Genomic DNA, 17,340 nt, shown 5'->3' with positions numbered 1-17,340 from the left:
GTAAAATGCGGTCTTGACTATGCCACCACTCAGTGGATTTGTAACTGGCTGACTGACCGAACCCAAAGGGTGCTCATCAATGGTTCCTCTTCATCCTGGAGAAGAGTGACTAGTGGGGTGCCACAGGGTTCTGTCCTGGGCCCGGTCTTATTCAACATCTTTATCAACGACTTGGATGATGGACTCAAGGGCATCCTGATCAAATTTGCAGATGACACCAAACTGGGAGGGGTGGCTAACACCCCAGAGGACAGGATCACACTTCAAAACGACCTTGACAGATTAGAGAACTGGGCCAAAACAAACAAGATGAATTTTAACAGGGAGAAATGTAAAGTATTGCACTTGGGCAAAAAAAATGAGAGGCACAAATACAAGATGGGTGACACCTGGCTTGAGAGCAGTACATGTGAAAAGGATCTAGGAGTCTTGGTTGACCACAAACTTGACATGAGCCAACAGTGTGACGCGGCAGCTAAAAAAGCCAATGCAATTCTGGGCCTCATCAATAGGAGTATAGCATCTAGATCAAGGGAAGTAATAGTGCCACTGTATTCTGCTCTGGTCAGACCTCACCTGGAGTACTGTGTCCAGTTCTGGGCACCACAGTTCAAGAAGGACACTGACAAACTGGAACGTGTCCAGAGGAGGGCAACCAAAATGGTCAAAGGCCTGGAAATGATGCCTTATGAGGAACGGCTAAGGGAGCTGGGCATGTTTAGCCTGGAGAAGAGGAGGTTAAGGGGTGATATGATAGCCATGTTCAAATATATAAAAGGATGTCACATAGAGGAGGGAGAAAGGCTGTTTTCTGCTGCTCCAGAGAAGCGGACACGGAGCAATGGATCCAAACTACAAGAAAAAAGATTCCACCTAAACATTAGGAAGAACTTCCTGACAGTAAGAGCTGTTCGACAGTGGAATTTGCTGCCAAGGAGTGTGGTGGAGTCTCCTTCTTTGGAGGTCTTTAAGCAGAGGCTTGACAACCATATGTCAGGAGTGCTCTGATGGTGTTTCCTGCTTGGCAGGGGGTTGGACTCGATGGCCCTTGTGGTCTCTTCCAACTCTATGATTCTATGATTCTATGATTCTATGATTCTATGATTGTCTGATGTACATATGATGTAATTAGGGGGTGGTCCTGGGCTACACCCCTTCTGTGATGTATGTATGATGTATGGAGGGGTGGTTTTGAGATACAGGGTGGGCAGTACAAAAGTCTTTGTCCTGGGTCGTCCTCCTCTCTTCTGAGTGTGGGGCGAGCACCCTGTTGCAACAGCTTTAATAAAAATCAGGCTTACTAGCTGTTTTGGTTCTCGATATTCTCTGGTTGGCCTGTGTTATTTTCTCCTACCGATGGAGAACCACAAAGGACTCTATAAGGGCTCTTGTGTACTCCATAAGGGAAAGGGAGCAGTTTTTGTTTACAACACAGTTGATAGTTTGTTGATGTGAAGAACGAAGTGAACACTAGACACACTCCATACATCTAAATGGGTTTTCCCATGAGAACACAGTGGTACCTCTGGTTATGAACTTAATTCGTTCCGGAGGTCTGCTCTTAACATGAAACTGTTCTTAACCTGAGGCGTGCTTATGCTAATGGAGCCTCCTGCTGCGTGTGCTCGCATCCTGGGGCAAAGTTTGCTTCCAGGAGCACCTACTTCCGGGTTAGTGGAGCTCGTTACCCAAAGCATTAACAAGGAGGACGGTACATAACCAGAGGTGTTACTGTACATAGATGAACTTAACTGAAGCACTATCCACACTTTTTCCATTTAAATGGTTTCTTCCCTGAGTTTCTTGGTGTTTTGTAAGTGCTCCACTCTCATGGAAGCACATCTCACACTCCATACATTTAAATGGTTTCTCCTGTGTGCGAGTTTGTTCATGAACAGTAAGTTTCCACCTTTCTCTGAAGCACTTTCCACATTCCAAATATTTAAAGGGTTTCTCCCCTGTGTGAGTTCATAGATGTATGTTCAGTTGTAAACCTTTAGTGAAGCTCTTTCCACACTCCATACATTTAAATGGTTTCTCCCGTATATGACTTTGTTGGTGTACATTAAGGATTCCATTCTGACTAAAGCACTTTCCGCACACCATACCTTTAAACATATTTTTTAAGGTCTCAAATTCAATGCTTTGCATGCAGAAGGTGGTCCCAGGTGAAATCCTTGTCAGGCAGAGAGACCCTGCTGACATCCAACTGTCTCAGGAGGCGATGGAGGAGGGGGCCTTTGGGGGTGAAGTCCAACTGTGGGCATCTTGCAGCACCTGCTGTGGCTGCTTCATGTCATGGGCAAATGCTCAATGCCGGCAGAGGGAGGAGCAGCTCCAGATGAGCTCTGCTTTCAGCCTCCTATACTGCCTGCTCTTTCTACAGATTTCTGAAAGATGGGCCAGTTATGGGGGCACAGAGATTCCTCTCTCCACAGGGAGATGACTCTCCTGAAACCACTGGCAATGCCCACATTTCCCTGTGCCACCTTCCCTCCCCATATTGGTTCTTCCCCTCAGCACCTCTTTTATTCTGGCTGCCACCATGGAACTTTGTCCACTTTGCAGTTTAGTGTCAGGGGCTGGTCTGAATCGGAAGATTGGGGAATGCAGTTTCAGGAAGATCAGCTTGTAACAGAAGAGGAGAGGGAAGTCCCCCCTGCCCTTCCAGAGTTTCACAATGCAGAGAGACAGGCAGATTCAGAGGCTGCACAGTTGAGACAGGAGCTACCCAGCTTTGAGATAGTAGCTAGGAAACAGGAAGGAGAGAGGCAGCTGAGCAATACATCAATCAGAGTGGGGGGGGGGGACTCCCTCACCCCCCCCACTCTCTGAGATATGAGCCTGGCAGAGAACAAAGGAGAAGTGGGGGAGGGACATCCCGTTGGAAGTACTGCTATCCTTGCGAGGAGTTGCCTGTTTGTGCTAGTAACATGATACGGTAATAAAAAGAGCAGAAATCTATAAACTGCTCATTAATTCTCATTGGTGAGCTACCAAAAAGGGAGGGTGGACTTCCGAACATGACATGTAGCCATGAATGAGAAGGTTTTGTAAAACAATGAATTTGTAAAACATAAACAACGTAGGATAGTTTAAGGATTACTTTGTGCACATAAGACTATGCATTTCAGTCTTTCTGCGTTTTCATTTTTATTGCAACTATAAAAAAGATTTATGCTGTTGTTCTTGTAACAAGGAGTTAGACTAGAAGACCCTTGGAGTCCCTTTCAACTCTACAGTTCTAGTTACAGGTAGGTACCCATGTTGGTCTGCCGTAGTCAAAACAAAATAATAAACTTTCCTTCCAGTAGCACCTTAGAGACCAACTAAGTTTATTGGCATGAGCTTGGTGCGTGCACACGAAAGCTCATACCAATAACAAACTTACTTAGTCTCTTAAGGTGCTACTGGAAGGAATTTTATTATTTTGTTTTAACTACAGCTCTAGGATTCCAGAGCCAATCCTGCTTCCTAAACACCACTGTTGTGCTCCACTTTCCTCAACTCTCCATTCTCAACTCTCTCTGCCAAAGACCAAATATCAACGGACTCTCAGTCCATGTTCACTCACAATGAGCACTCCAGGGTCACATTCTGCACATCCCTAACTGTACATTGTATATTTCATTATACTTACTATTATGAGACATTTACCTTCATTGTCTTAATGCGTATTTGTACAACTTTCCATACAAACGCCAGAAAATCAAACACACTCCATGCATTTACAAATGATTTTTCCCTATGTGAGTTTGTTGATATGAGAGACAAAGTGAATTCTGTGGGGGGAAACTTGGCACACTCCATACATTTAAATGAGTTCTTCCCTGTGAGAGTCCATAAGTGTTAATAACTCCATTACAATTGAAACACTTTCCACACTTTTTCCATTTAAACTGTTGCTTCTCTGTGAGATCGCTGATGTCTTGTAAGAGTTCCACTCTCACTGAAGCACCTCCCACAATCCATACACTTATATGGTTTCTCCCCTGTGTGAATTCGTTGGTGTACAGTAAGTCTTCCATTTTGACTGAAGCTCTTTCCGCACTCCATACATTTAAAGGGTTTCTCCCCTGTGTGAGATCGTTGATGTGTTGCAAGAGCTCCTCTCTCAATGAAACCCTTCCCACAATCCATACATCTAAATGGTTTCTCCCCTGTATGAGTTTGTAGGTGTCTTGTAAGTTTTCCACCTTCACTGAAGCCCTTCCCACATTCCTTACATTTAAATGGTTTATCCCCGGTATGACTTTGTCGGTGCACAATGAGTTTCCTACTACAAATGAAGGACTCTCCACACGCCAAACATTTATATGGCTTCTCCCCTGTGTGAGTCCGTTGATGTACAGTAAGTTTCCCCCCTTGACTGAAACCCTTCCCACACTCTAAACATTTATATGGTTTCTCCCCTGTGTGAGTTCGTTGATGTTTTGTAAGTGACCCACTTTCAGTGTAGCTCTTCCCACACTCCAAACATTTATATGGTTTCTCCCCTGTGTGAGTTCGTTGATGTTTTGAAAGAGCTCCACTCTCAATGAAACCTGTCCCACATTCCATACATTTATATGGTTTCTCCCCTGTGTGAGTTCTCCGATGAATAGTAATGTGTGAATACTGACTGAAGCTCTTCCCACACTCCATACATCTAAATGGTTTCTCCCCTGTGTGAATACGTTGATGTACAGTAAGCTTTCCCCTATCCCTGAAGCTCTTCCCACACTCCATACATTTAAATGGTTTCTCCCCGGTGTGAGTTCGTTGATGTCGGGCAAGACTTCCATTTTCACTGAAGCTGCTTCCACACTCCATACATTGAAATGGTTTCTCCCCTGTGTGAGTTCGTTGGTGTCTTGTAAGAGCTCCACTATCAATGAAGCCCTTCCCACAATCCATACATTTATATGGTTTCTCTCCTGTGTGAATTCGTTGATGTGCGCTAAGATTTCTATTTTTACTGAAGCTCTTTCCGCACTCCATACATTTAAAGGGTTTCTCCTCTGTGTTAGTTTGTAGTTGTGTGCTAAGGTGTTCACTCATGCTGAAGTACTTCACAGATGGCCCCTCAAAATTCTGATTGTCTTCTCCATCACCTGGTTTAAAGTGGGGAAGGGGGAGAGAAAACATTGTTAGGTATTCAAGGAAGAGAACAAGAGATCTTAACACATTATTTCAACACCTCCAGCATTCCTCCCTCTCCTATGTACATTTTTAGGAAAGGAAATCTAAAAATAGCCTCAATAACCCCTAGTATCCAGTTCTACCTTCAATTCCCATGTAACACTGAGCACCAAGAGAAACCTTCTATGCTGAGATGAGGCATCTATGGCCCTCCAGATGTGGTTGGACCCTAAGTACCATCAACCCAAGTAAACATGGCCAATGACCAGGGATGATGGGAGTTGTAGTGCAGCAACCTCTGGAGGGACACACTTTCCCCATCTTCCCCCTCCTGTGAAAATGCTACACCTCTGTATTCAGTTTTCTCCTTCCTCCCTGATCTGTAATATGTCACTGATACTTTCCAACCAGCTGTTCACATCACCTAAACCTGCACCAGGATGCTGGAAAAGATAGGCCCTCGTTCTGATCCAAAAAGGCTCTTTTTATATTCCTACACACTGAAAGGAGACATAGAAAGTTACAGTCTCACAGCAAAGTGGAAGTATGTACCTCTGAATTGGTCCAGGACAACATCCCTGTATTTTTCTGTTCCAAGTGACGAGATGAGCTCAGACTTGAGTATCAGAGTCTCTGTTATGAGGAATAAGTAAAACAGAAGTGCTGTTTATGTCATACGGGACTATAAAAATATTCAAAAATATTAATCTTGTGAAACAAAGACAGCAAGGTATCTGGTGGCCCATTAAAAGTTAATAAATGACACTGACCAGCAAACCATATGCCACCATTTTTACCCTGTGGAATAAGTAAAACACAGGATTTTTTTTGCAATTCATACCACAATATCAGCTTATAATAATAATAATAATAATAATTTATTATTTATACCCCGCCCATCTGGCTGGGCCTCCCCAGCCACTCTGGGCGGCTTCCATAAAAACCAAAAATACAATAAAATATCACATGTTAAAAACTTCCCTGAACAGGGCTGCCTTACTGACAAAAGTACAGAGTTGCTATAAACTACAATCTTCAACATCAACTTCATTGGGCTGGTCATGTTGTTTGGATACCTGATTATTGTCTTCAAAAGCAACTACTCTATTCCAGACTTAAGAATGGAAATTGATATACCAGTGGGCATCAAAAGAGGCTTCAAGACACTCTCAAGGCAAATCTAAAAATATGCAGTATAAGCGCAGAAAATTGGGAAACACTGGCCTGGGAGTGCTCCATTTGGAGAATAGCCTTTAGCAAAGGTGTCATTGACTCTGAAGAAGCAGAAACTCAGGATGAAAGGGAGAAGTTAAGAGGAAAGTTCGTTTGGTAAACCCTCACTGTGATTAACTCCTTCCCATAAACCTATCTCCCCACTGTGGAAGGATGTGTGGATCCAGAATTGGAATCTACAGTCACTTATGGACACACCGTTAAGACCGTGTACATGGAAGACAATCTTATTCGTCTACGAGGATTTGCCAAAGAAGAAGACACGGAATGAATAAATGGCTCAAATAGGAGATTTACTCTTTCAATGTTTAGCAGCCAAGAGGGATACAAATCTGCCCTTACCTAAAGAGGCCACCATCTCATAATTCTCCTCCATGACTTCCTTGTGCAGAGCTCTTTGGCCAGGATCCAGCAGAGCCCACTCCTCCTCCGTGAAAAACACAGCCACCTCCTCAAAGGTCAAGAGGGCCTGGAAGAAGAAGAAGAGGAGGAAAACAGAGCTTCTCTTAGATCCCCATCATCCCCACTCAACACAGAGGGAGGCTGGGTGGTCCCATCTGTGCCTCTTCCCTCCTCCCTGCTCCCGTTGCTCTTTCCCTACCTGAGGAAGCTGCCTGGCTCCTCTTTTCACTCCACCTCTGAGAAGAGGCCCTTCAGAGGGGGTCTCGGAGGCCATTGCGTTGCCAGTGGAAAGGACGGAGGAGGCGGAAACAGGGCCACTTCTGGGACTCTCTCAGCTGTTGACAAGATGCACTTCAATGCAGGGAGCAGCTCTTTTAGGAGAAAAATGCAGAAATTATTATTATTATTGATCGAATTTATATACCACCCTATACCCGGAGGTCTGAGAGCAGTTCATAGAAAGGCGGATTTATTTAGAGTGGGAGACATTTACACAGAGAGCATACGTTTTACAAATACTGTACAAATACCAATAATAATAAATTTATACTCCCAAATTCTAATTACGAAAGCTCTGGAACGCTTGAGATTATCACAACAGAAACAGAAACTATTGACTTTTGGTGTAAGTATTTGTGTATCTGTCTCTCTCTCCCCTCCCGCCCAGACCGGCTCCCTGAAGGAGGAGGCCAAGGGAGGGGGTGTTCCAGGCTGGGTGTGAAGAAATACACAAAATGGGTTAGGAGGCTGGGTCTAAGATCGGGGGGGGGGGGGCTTCACCTGGTGACTTTCAGTGCATAGGTGCCAGGTCCCTGGGTCCCTGAGCACCTACCCCTACCATGAAGGGGCTGGGCACCCACATATTTCAGTGCCAGGGCCAGCCCTGGGGAAAAGAGTTTGGATCTGATATCCCACTTTATCACTACCCGAAGGCGTCTCAAAGCGGCTAACATTCTCCTTTCCCTTCCTCCCCCACAAGAAACACTCTGTGAGGTGAGTGGGGCTGAGAGACTTCAGAGAAGTGTGACTGGCCCAAGGTCACCCAGCAGCTGCATGTGGAGGAGCGGAGACGCGAACCCGGTTCCCCGGATTACGAGTCTATTGCTCTTAACCACTACACCACACTGGCTCTCACACTATGGGGACCCATAGTCGTCGGGTGAAACTGGCACAACTGGTTCAGTGTCCCAGTCAGGTTGCAGGGGTGGGGTGGGGGGGAGTGCCCTTCTCTGGTTCATCTGAGGCAGCAAAATGTCTCTTCCCCCCCCCCCCCCACACACCAGGAGGCTGGTTTATCTCTGCGCCTCAAAAAGGATCTTGCAATGCAAAACCTGTTAGAGGAGGGGGAGCCACTTTGCAGCAGGGTGGCCTTTATCACGCCTCCCCCTCCCCGATTCCCACAGGAAAAGAGCGAGACCCCTCCTGGCTTTCCTTTCACGCCCCCCCCCCCAATCCTCCCGCCTCCTTTCCCAGCTGCCCTGTTTGTAGATTCCGGGAGAGGGAAAGCAAATCCTTCTCCCACCCACCCCCCATCTCCAAATAACCCCAATGAGGATGGAGACCCTCTCCCCTCCAAATTGCTCGCCCCCTTTTGCAGCCGATTGCAGATTGCCTCTCCTGATTCCCAGAGGGAAAGGGGGGAGCCCTTCCTTGCTTTCACCCCCAACCTTTTCCCCTCCCTCCTGCCCTGTTTGTAGGTTCAGGGGGAGGAAATGCAAATTCTTCTCCCTCCCTGCACCCCAAATCACACCCCCCCTCGAAATGTTGCACCTTTTCCCTCCTCTTTTGCAGGCCTCCTTCTCTTCCGGGGGTGTGCAAGGAGACCCCACCCCTCCAACATTGCCTCTACCCCCTCCCCCGCCCTGCTCCGTCACTTCCTGCCTCTCTAGGAAGAGAGTTCATTGACCCAGGGGGACGGGGTGGGGCAGGAGATTGCCCCCTCCCTGCAAGCAGAGACCTAGAAATATAGTGGGAAGGGGACCCCCCCCCCCCCATGGAGCCCAGTGTCCCTCAGCCTTTTTCCGACCATGGCCCCCTCCCGACCTTATTTCCTTCCTGCTCTTAGATAGATAATTTATTACGGTCGGAGACCAGCTTATAAAACACACTCGGGGGTACAATCCCAGAAGGAAAACAAACATTTAAAACAATGTACAACAATAAATTTAAAATGTATAAATGCAATAAGTATATAGACACTAACATTTTAAGATAAGCTACGGCAGAGAGCTGACCCATAGTCACCCATGGAACCAATTTTGGGGGGTTTTCTTAAACCAGTTTGGGTCGGGGGATGGTCTGCGCCTACACAGAATCTGGCGACCATCTGGGTCGTCTTGTGATCTTTGCCTAACGGGAAAATGTCAAATTTTTGCTTTTCTGGGAGGTCAGTGAGCCTCACCAGCAGGGGATCAATGGTCTCACTACGCGCCTCTTCATAAAAGGGACATCTAAAGAACAAGTGCTCTGGGCTTCCTCTATCCCCCAATGAACAGGCGAAAAGTCTCTGAGCATGTGGGACTGCTGCTGTTCATAAATGTACAAGTCAAACACACATGCATAAGTATAGTGTCTGAAACAGTACGGGAAGGCAATCCTGAAGCTATTTTGACTCTCCCAGATTGACCTCAAATATTTCTCTGCGAGGAGGGAGGAAATGGGGAAAGCTTTTTATTTGTCTGGACTGCAGGGGCTTAAACCTCCCTTTGCAAATACAGCCTGGCAAGTATTTGTTAAGCTGAGCAAACTACAGTATCAATATATGTAATCAATATATGTCTCGCTGTTCCAGCTTCGGGATGGCTGTGAAGGCACCACGCCGCCCTGCGGAGGCTACAAAGGATGTCCCCGAAGCCTCAAGCCTTTGGAGCGCAGCTGTGCTCCAAAGGCTTCAGGGATCTTTGAGGCTGGCGGTGGGGGAAAGCCCCACAAACTCAGGGGGCAGCGGCAAGGCTTTGCCGTCTTCCCCGACCTGCTCTTGAACGCACCTTGTTTTTGAGTGGGAGAACAAGAAAAAAAAGTTTTTTTTCCCTATTCTCCCCCTCCTATGGTCAGGTGCGCCTATGGTCCGGTGCGTCCAACAGAGCGAAAAATACGGTACCTTACTTTTAAAAGACATCTGAAGGCAGCCCTGTTTAGGGAAGTTTTTAATGTTTAATGCTATATTGTGTTTTTAATATTTGGTTGGGAGCCGCCCAGAGTGGCTGAGGAAACCCAGCCAGATGGGCAGGGTATAAATAAATTATTATTGTTGTTGCTGTTGTTGCCAAATGCAAGGTGGTTCTTTTAATGAGATTCAGAAGCAATACAAACACAAGTGAGTGAGAAGATTAAAGATTTTATTCTAAACAGCAAGCATTATATACCTTACCAAGCAAGCACTTTGATCTGCCACTGGGGAGCCCTCAAAAAGTGGCGAAGTGACCTCCCCAGGTGGTCTCAGGTTGCACAAGCTTCTGGCCATGAGTTCATACACAAGCTTCCTCAAAACCATCTGATTTACAGATTACAGTGGTACCTCTGGTTAAGAACTTAATTCGTTCTGGAAGTCCATTCTTAACCCGAAACTGTTCTTAACCTGAAGCACCACTTTAGCTAATGGGGCCTCCCACTGCTGCCGCACCGCCGGAGCACGATTTCTGTTCTCATCCTGAAGCAAAGTTCTTAACCCGAGGTGCTATTTCTGGGTTAGCGGAGTCTGTAACCTGAAGCGTCTGTAACCCGAGGTACTGTATTGATAGCTAGCCTGTATGGTTTGCCCAACTGCCTACGGCGGATTATTCACCAGCCAGCCTCCTCTGCACATCCCTCCAAACAATGTCCAACATCAAAGGTCAGAAGGTACCCTGCATTATCACTTCTTCCTTCCACCAGATTATACATTAAAGCAGGGGTCAGCAACCTTTTTCAGCCGTGGGCCGGTCCACTGTCCCTCAGACCTTGTGGGGGGCCGGACTATATTTTGGAAAAAAAATATGAACGAATTCCTATGCCCCACAAATAACCCAGAGATGCATTTTAAATAAAAGGACACATTCTACTCATGGAAAAACACGCTGATTCCTGGACCGTCCGTGGGCCGCATTGAGAAGGCGATTGGGCCGCATCCAGCCCACGGGCCTTAGGTTGCCTACCCCTGCATTAAAGGCTGCTCTCAGCCATCAAAGAACTTTACAAAGAGATAGAGAAGGAAAGTAAACAGAGGGAGGAAGAGATGACAAAGTTAGAACACTTATCTCCTCAAAGTACAAATGTTTTCCGGAAAAGGTTGCCCATTAATCCCCCTCTTTTTTGGGGGGGGGGAACCGTAAGAGTCACCTAGTCCAACCATCCGGCAATGCAGGAATCACAGCTAAATAATCTCTGGCACATGGCCACACAACCCCAGTTTAAAAACATCCTTCTAAGGTAGTTCTTTCCACATTGAACCAATGGATTCCTATTACCAGACAGCAGGGTGGATTGGATTTCAATCATTTTTTTTACAGAAAGAATCATTTTTGCTGGTAATAATCTTAATATTTACAACCAGATGCAGGTTTCGTTTTCGGAATAATAAATTTTCAGAGTACTTTTTACAGCTATTATCAAAAATTACTGATTTGTTTATACTATTAGAAACACCTAGATAATTATGAGATTCTTGTGAGGATTAATAAGATAACTGTTTATATTTGGACAACTTTCCTGCTGTACTTTATTGGAAGTCATTCCTGTAATGACTTAGACTGATTTTTAGCACACATGAAAAACTTAAAACAAATCCTTAATTCCTGATAAATAGCATTTGGACTATAATGTAACTGAAATAGAAAACGATCTTTAGAAAGATTTTTTTTGTCCAAAGGCATTTTATTTTAAAAATCCAATTTAAATTTTAAAAAATCTGATTTTATTTTTTTTAAAAAAACCTGATTTAAATAAAAAATCTGATTATTTTTTTATTTTTTTAAATCATCGATTTTTATCCACCCTGCCAGAAAGGATATTCCAACTAAACATTAGGAATAACTTTCTGATGGCAAGAGTCATTTAACAGAGGAACAAGCTCTCTTGGCTGCCCTTCATTGAAGGTTTTTAAATGAAAGTTGGGAATCTGCCAGGGAATCTTCAGTTGTGGTTCCTGCATTGCAGAGGGTTGGACTATATGGCCTTTGGGGGTCCCTTCCAATCCTTCAATAACTGCAATCATGATAATAATTGCTTTCAACTCCTTGGGCCCATGGAAACAGCAGATCCAGGCAGGATGCCACAGATTATGGGGACAAGTTCAAGACTGCCCCAGGTCCGTTGGGGGGAGAGTGTGGTCTCCAAAGGCTGATCGATCACCAAATGACTGATATTTGTGGAATACATTTATCTACATTGTAATATTGCAAACAGGTCTGCTTAACAATTTAACTTGGAAGGTACTGGTTCAATAAAGCTCAAAAGGAAGGTTTGGACAATTAATGATTGGGAGTTGCTGCGCCATTAAACTTCAGATAACAGATTTGGACAACATCCCGGATTGGAACGGAGTCAGAGGAAGCTGTGCTGATAAAAAGACAGTCGGAAAAATATATACTAACAAAACTGTATTCGACAGATGAAAGTACATGATGTTTGACACGATTGGGAATTGTGGACTCGGGGACAGGAATTATAAAGCGTCAAAACCGATGTGTGGAAAATATGGAACGACGAGGAGAGGCAGGACTGAGATGTGGAGATACGCTTTAGAGATCCAGACCGTGGGGAGCCCCGAAGGATTAATAATTATAATTTGGATTATAATTTGGTCTTTTTTATTTTAATTGGAGTATTATGATTGGATATATTAATTGGATGTTTTTTATTGGAAAATCAATAAAAATGATTTAAAAAAGACTGCCCCAGGCGAAACCGACAGTCGAAAATTCTTCCTGCCACGTAGGGGAGTTTGGGGCACAGGCTTCTCTGCAGAGGGACCTCCTCCGCCCCTTGTCTTCTGCGCCGCCCCCCCCAGCTTCAATGGCTCAGCCGCTGGTGGATTCCCAGCCCTCCTAGAAATGTCAAGGGAAAAGGAGAATATAAACGTTGCACATTGTGCCTTGGGGAGGGGACAGCTTTGTGGGCATGCAGTGGAAAGTCTCTGCAGGCGCCGTGGCATCCGCAGTTGCGTCAGGGAAGGACGATGCGCGTGGTTTTTCCCTCCCGTGGATGCCTTCGTGCTTATAAAGGCTCCCTCTGTTTCTGAAGCTCTCCCCACACACCACACATTTATACGGCTTCTCTCCCGTGTGGGTTCTTTTGTGAGCAGTGAGAACCTCGAGCCAACGGAAGCTCTTCCCGCACTCCACGCACGGATATGGTTTCTCCCCTGTGTGGATTCTCTGATGGGAGAGAAGTCTTGAGTGGCCCCGGAAGCTCTTCCCGCACTCGACGCACTGAAACGGCTTCTCCCCCGAGTGAACGCTTTTGTGAAAAGCAAGGCTCGCGCTGTCGTTGAAGGCCTCTCCGCATTTCCGGCACTTATAGGACTTCACAGCTACGTGTGTTCTCTGATGTTGACAAAGATTTCCTTTGGTCCGGAAGCTCTTTCCGCACTCCACACAAGGGTACGGCTTCTCCCCCGTGTGGATCCTCTGGTGTAAAGTCAGGCTTGACCTTTCGGCAAAGTTCTTTCCACACTCGGCGCATTTATGTGGCTTCTCTCCTGTGTGAGTTCTTCTGTGGTAAGCGAGGCTTGGTCTCTCATGGAAGCTCTTTCCACATTCCACACACGCATACGGTTTCTCTCCGGTGTGAGTTCTCTGATGAGCGGTAAGGCCGGAGCTCATCCTGAAGCTCTTCCCACACTCCACACATTTGAACGGCTTCTCCCCTGAGTGGATTCTTTTATGGAAAGTAAGGCTTGTGCTGTCACTGAAGTCCTTCCCACATTCTGTACATATATATGGCTTCTCTCCTGTGTGGATTCTCTGATGTTTACAAAGGTTTCCTTTATTGCTGAAGCTCTTCCCGCAGTCGCTGCATTTATACGGCTTCTCCCCTGTGTGGATTCTCTGATGTTTACAAAGGTTTCCTTTTGTGCTGAAGCTCTTCCCGCAGTCCGCACATTTATATGGCTCCCCCGTGTGAGTTCTGTAGTGCGAAGTCAGCTTCGAGCTCACTCTGAAGCACTTTCCACACTCAGCGCACTGATAGGGCTTTTCCCCTGTGTGAGTTCGGTAGTGTATCGTCAGGCTACCACTCTGAGTAAAACTCCTTCCACACTCCATACACTTATAGGGTTTCTCCCCTGTGTGGAGAAGCTGGTGCTTTTTAAGGTTTCCACTATTGCTAAAGCCTTTCCCACACTCCTTACATGTATACGGCTTTTCCCCTGTGTGGGTTCTGAAGTGTTTATTTAAGTCCGATTTAAACTTGAATATTTTCCCACATGCCGAGCACATTCTCCTCCTCTTTCCTTTACAATCTCCTTGGGGGATGTGGAGTTTGTGGACATCTGCACCCTGAAAAGCAACGGATGTCTTCCTCTGGTTTTCCTTGTGACCTTTGCTTCCAAAGGTCTCCCCTCTTACTTCAGGCTTGATGGCTTCTGATGGAGGTACAGAATCCTCATTGTCCTGCCCACCTGTTTGGAGAGGGGCAGAAATCCTGTTAGTAGTGAAAGGCAGGAACTAAGGGTCTCAAAACATATCAAAAGCAATTGGCTGTTTCCCTTTATTTCAACATCCCTATCATGACCCGCCGAGTCCAGTAGCCATCAAGACACAGAGGCTGAAGAGCCATTGGAGAGAGTGGCAGTACTAAAACAGAGATTGGTGGGTAGGAGATCCCTGGATCAGGACCCACAACATGAGAGCCATAATTGGACAACCCTCTAATGTCCACTTTTGCTAGCAGCCAGGCTTGAAATAACGAGACGCTGGAGGAATTCGGAGGGTACTTCTTTGACAAATGGGTACCATAAAGTACCATACAGTCACATCTTACGTGAATACAACTTGCACAATTTCAACCCTATGTGGTTGGGGGAAGGCTGGTTGAAATTGTGCGAGTTAGACCCAAGCAAGATGCAGTGATTAGAAGTTCATCTTTGCCCTGTGTCTTTGCTAGACCAGGAAAATCTCCATGATTCTTCCCTTTGTTGAAAGCTTGCTTATTTTGTTAAATTTATACACTGCTTGATTGTTTGGGGGGGGGGGAACCCTCAAAGCAGTTTACAAAGAGAAAGCCGAAGTACCCTAGGTCAATGGGATCACTGCTATCTATCTATAAGCTTGCTGACACTCTCAAAGAACTCTAACAGGATTGTGAGACAGGACTTTCCCTCGCAGAAGCCCTGCTTGCCCTGCTTCCACAAGGCTTGTCCTTCTACGTGCTTCGCTCTTCTATCTTTAACAATGATTTCCACAACTAAGCAGCTACCTGATGATGTCTCCTCCGCCACCTCTTTTTTGGGGTCATGGATAAGTTCATCTTCTCCTTCTTCCCACCAGGAAATGAAGTCTGGTTCTTCCAGGGGGAGAAAAAGACATGGTTGGTATGGAAATACCTCCACATGTACTTTAATTTTATTTGATGTAACTGACAAAAGTAGAAACCTGCATTACAAGTTTTGCTTGTGTTCACTATTGTGGAAAACCAGTAAAATACATTCTAAAAAATGGCATGATTTGTTACTTTTGAGCACAAAGTATTCAGAAATCCCATATCAGAGAGTGAGAGAGAACAGACAAATATGTGGGAAGGGAATAAAGCAACCTTTCTTCCCCTTGATCGTTTTGGCTGCCCTTTTTCTGAATTTTCCAACGCTACAATATCCTTTTTGAGGTCAGGCGACCAGAACTGGGCACAATGCTCCCAGTGCAGCTGCACCATGGGTCTATATAACAGCACTGTGATATTGCCAGTTTTATTTTTGGTTGTTTTCCTAATGATCCCTAGCATGAAATCTGCCTTTCTTCCTGGCCTGCTGTCATATTGAAGCACCCAGGCTGGAGATCGTAGAATCACAGAATCGTAGAGTTGGAAGGGGACCCTGAGGGTCATCTAGCCCAACCCCCTGCAATGCAGAAATATGCAGCTGTCCCGTATGGGGATCGAACCTGCAACCTTGGCATTATCAGCACTGCGCTCTAGCCAACTGAGCTATGATTAGGTGCCAAGTGAAATAGAGTAATAGGAGCAAAATCATCAGGATCATTGGGAACAGGAGATAAATTAGTCAGTTCCACAAAGGGCCCAACGACACACCTAAGGACTAACCTGCTAATGTCGTTTCCTCCTCTTCTTTGAGGTCTTGGATGAGCAGATATTCTCCTTCTCCCCAGTTGGAACCGAGCTCTGATTCTGTCAAGGAAAACAGGGAAGGCTGTTACTTTTCACTACTAAACTCTTCAGGTCTCTTCCAGGCAGCTGTTATTTGAAAGCCAAGCCGGACATTTAACTTTGGGGAAACAGCTGGGCAGATGGAAGGGGAGGTTCGACCTGCAGGCCGGCTGTCCTCTTTAAAACAAGAGCTGGGCTGGATCAAACCAAAGTCCCACCTGCCTGCTGCTTCCGAATACCTGTGGGCTGTGGAATATTGAACGCAGCCATCTTCGCTCTCGATCACATGTAACCTGCGGACCGTTTCAGTATGGGCATGCTTTTCAATTACCTTCATATCTTACAAATTTGTCAGTGCCCAGTTATCACAGACAATATACCAAAGCTAGATTAAATGTTTTCCCTATCACAGAGGTTTACCCTATACACCAGTCTTTGGACTGTAATAAAGAAGGTGTGTGTTTGAATACCAGTTGTTGGAAACCGCAGGAACGGGCCAGTGTGTTTTTCTGCTTGTGCTTGTGGCTTTCTTACAGGCATCTATTATTATTATTATTATTATTATTATTATTAAGCAGGACTTTTACTTTCTTATCCAGCACACATGGCCCAAACACCCATTTTCATCACAGCATCACTGCACTGCAGGTTTAAGTGGCAAAAATAGCAGATTCACACTGACGATACCTATCAATCAAGAAGGGGCAGAAAAGAATTCTTACCGAGAGAGGCCACTGCCTTGTGATTCTCCTCCATGACTTCCTTGTGCAGAGCTCTTTGGCCTGGATCCAGCAGAGCCCACTCCTCCTCTGTGAAACGCACAGCCACCTCCTCAAAGGTCAAGAGGGCCTGGAAGAAGAAGAAGAAGAAGAAGAAGAAGAAGAAGAAGAAGAAGAAGAAGAAAACAGAGCTTCTCCTAGATCCTAGAACATGAAATGTGCCGTGGGAATGTAAGAAAGTAAAGAACTTCTGGGAAATGATATATAATGAAATGAAAAGGATGTTGAAATATACATTTTTTAAAAAAAAAACCCAGAAGCATTTTTACTTGGTATTATAGGCCAAGACATTAACAGACAAGATGTCAAACTGTTCTTATATGCAACAACAGCGGCAAGAGCATTGTTAGCCCAGAAATGGAAGCAAGAATAAATTCCAACGAAAGAAGAATGGCAGACGAAATTAATGGGCTACGCAGAATTGGACAAAATGACAGGAAGGATTCGAAACCTGGGGGACCAGAGATTTACAGAAGATTGGAAGAAGTATATGAATTATTTGAAGAGC

The 17,340-nt window shown here is 45.4% G+C and overlaps 2 protein-coding genes across 3 annotated transcripts in view; both read right to left on the bottom strand.

The window, feature by feature from the left end:
- Window positions 1-3,128: 3,128 nt before the first annotated feature.
- LOC114592600 (uncharacterized) lies at window positions 3,129-8,606 on the bottom strand. 2 transcript variants are annotated; one of them, XM_077923312.1, is made up of 5 exons: window positions 8,527-8,606; window positions 6,956-7,127; window positions 6,697-6,823; window positions 5,674-5,754; window positions 3,129-5,093 (listed from the first exon to the last, which is right to left on the bottom strand). In XM_077923312.1, the coding sequence occupies exons 2-5, from the start codon at window positions 7,028-7,030 to the stop codon at window positions 3,895-3,897; spliced, it is 1,482 nt and encodes a 493-aa protein (XP_077779438.1). In that variant the 5' UTR covers window positions 7,031-7,127; window positions 8,527-8,606; the 3' UTR covers window positions 3,129-3,894. The 2 variants fall into 2 exon arrangements, with proteins under 2 accessions (XP_077779438.1, XP_077779439.1); XM_077923313.1 differs by lacking the exon at window positions 5,674-5,754.
- Window positions 8,607-12,758: 4,152 nt separating this feature from the next.
- The window catches only part of LOC114592660 (uncharacterized), a 30,594-nt gene continuing 26,012 nt past the window's right edge, over window positions 12,759-17,340 (bottom strand). Inside the window, exons 12-13 of the mRNA XM_077923684.1 lie at window positions 13,890-14,078; window positions 12,759-13,817 (exon numbers count right to left, since the gene is read on the bottom strand). Coding sequence (XP_077779810.1) covers window positions 12,789-13,817; window positions 13,890-14,078 — 1,218 coding nt within the window. The 3' untranslated portion in view covers window positions 12,759-12,788. The remainder of the gene's footprint in view (window positions 13,818-13,889; window positions 14,079-17,340) is intronic.

The sequence above is a fragment of the Podarcis muralis genome, chromosome 2 (assembly GCF_964188315.1).
Source record: "Podarcis muralis chromosome 2, rPodMur119.hap1.1, whole genome shotgun sequence".
In the NCBI taxonomy this organism is placed as follows: Eukaryota; Metazoa; Chordata; class Lepidosauria; order Squamata; family Lacertidae; genus Podarcis; species Podarcis muralis.
Note: the sequence above shows the minus strand (reverse complement) of the source record. Positions and strands in the feature narration are given on the sequence as shown.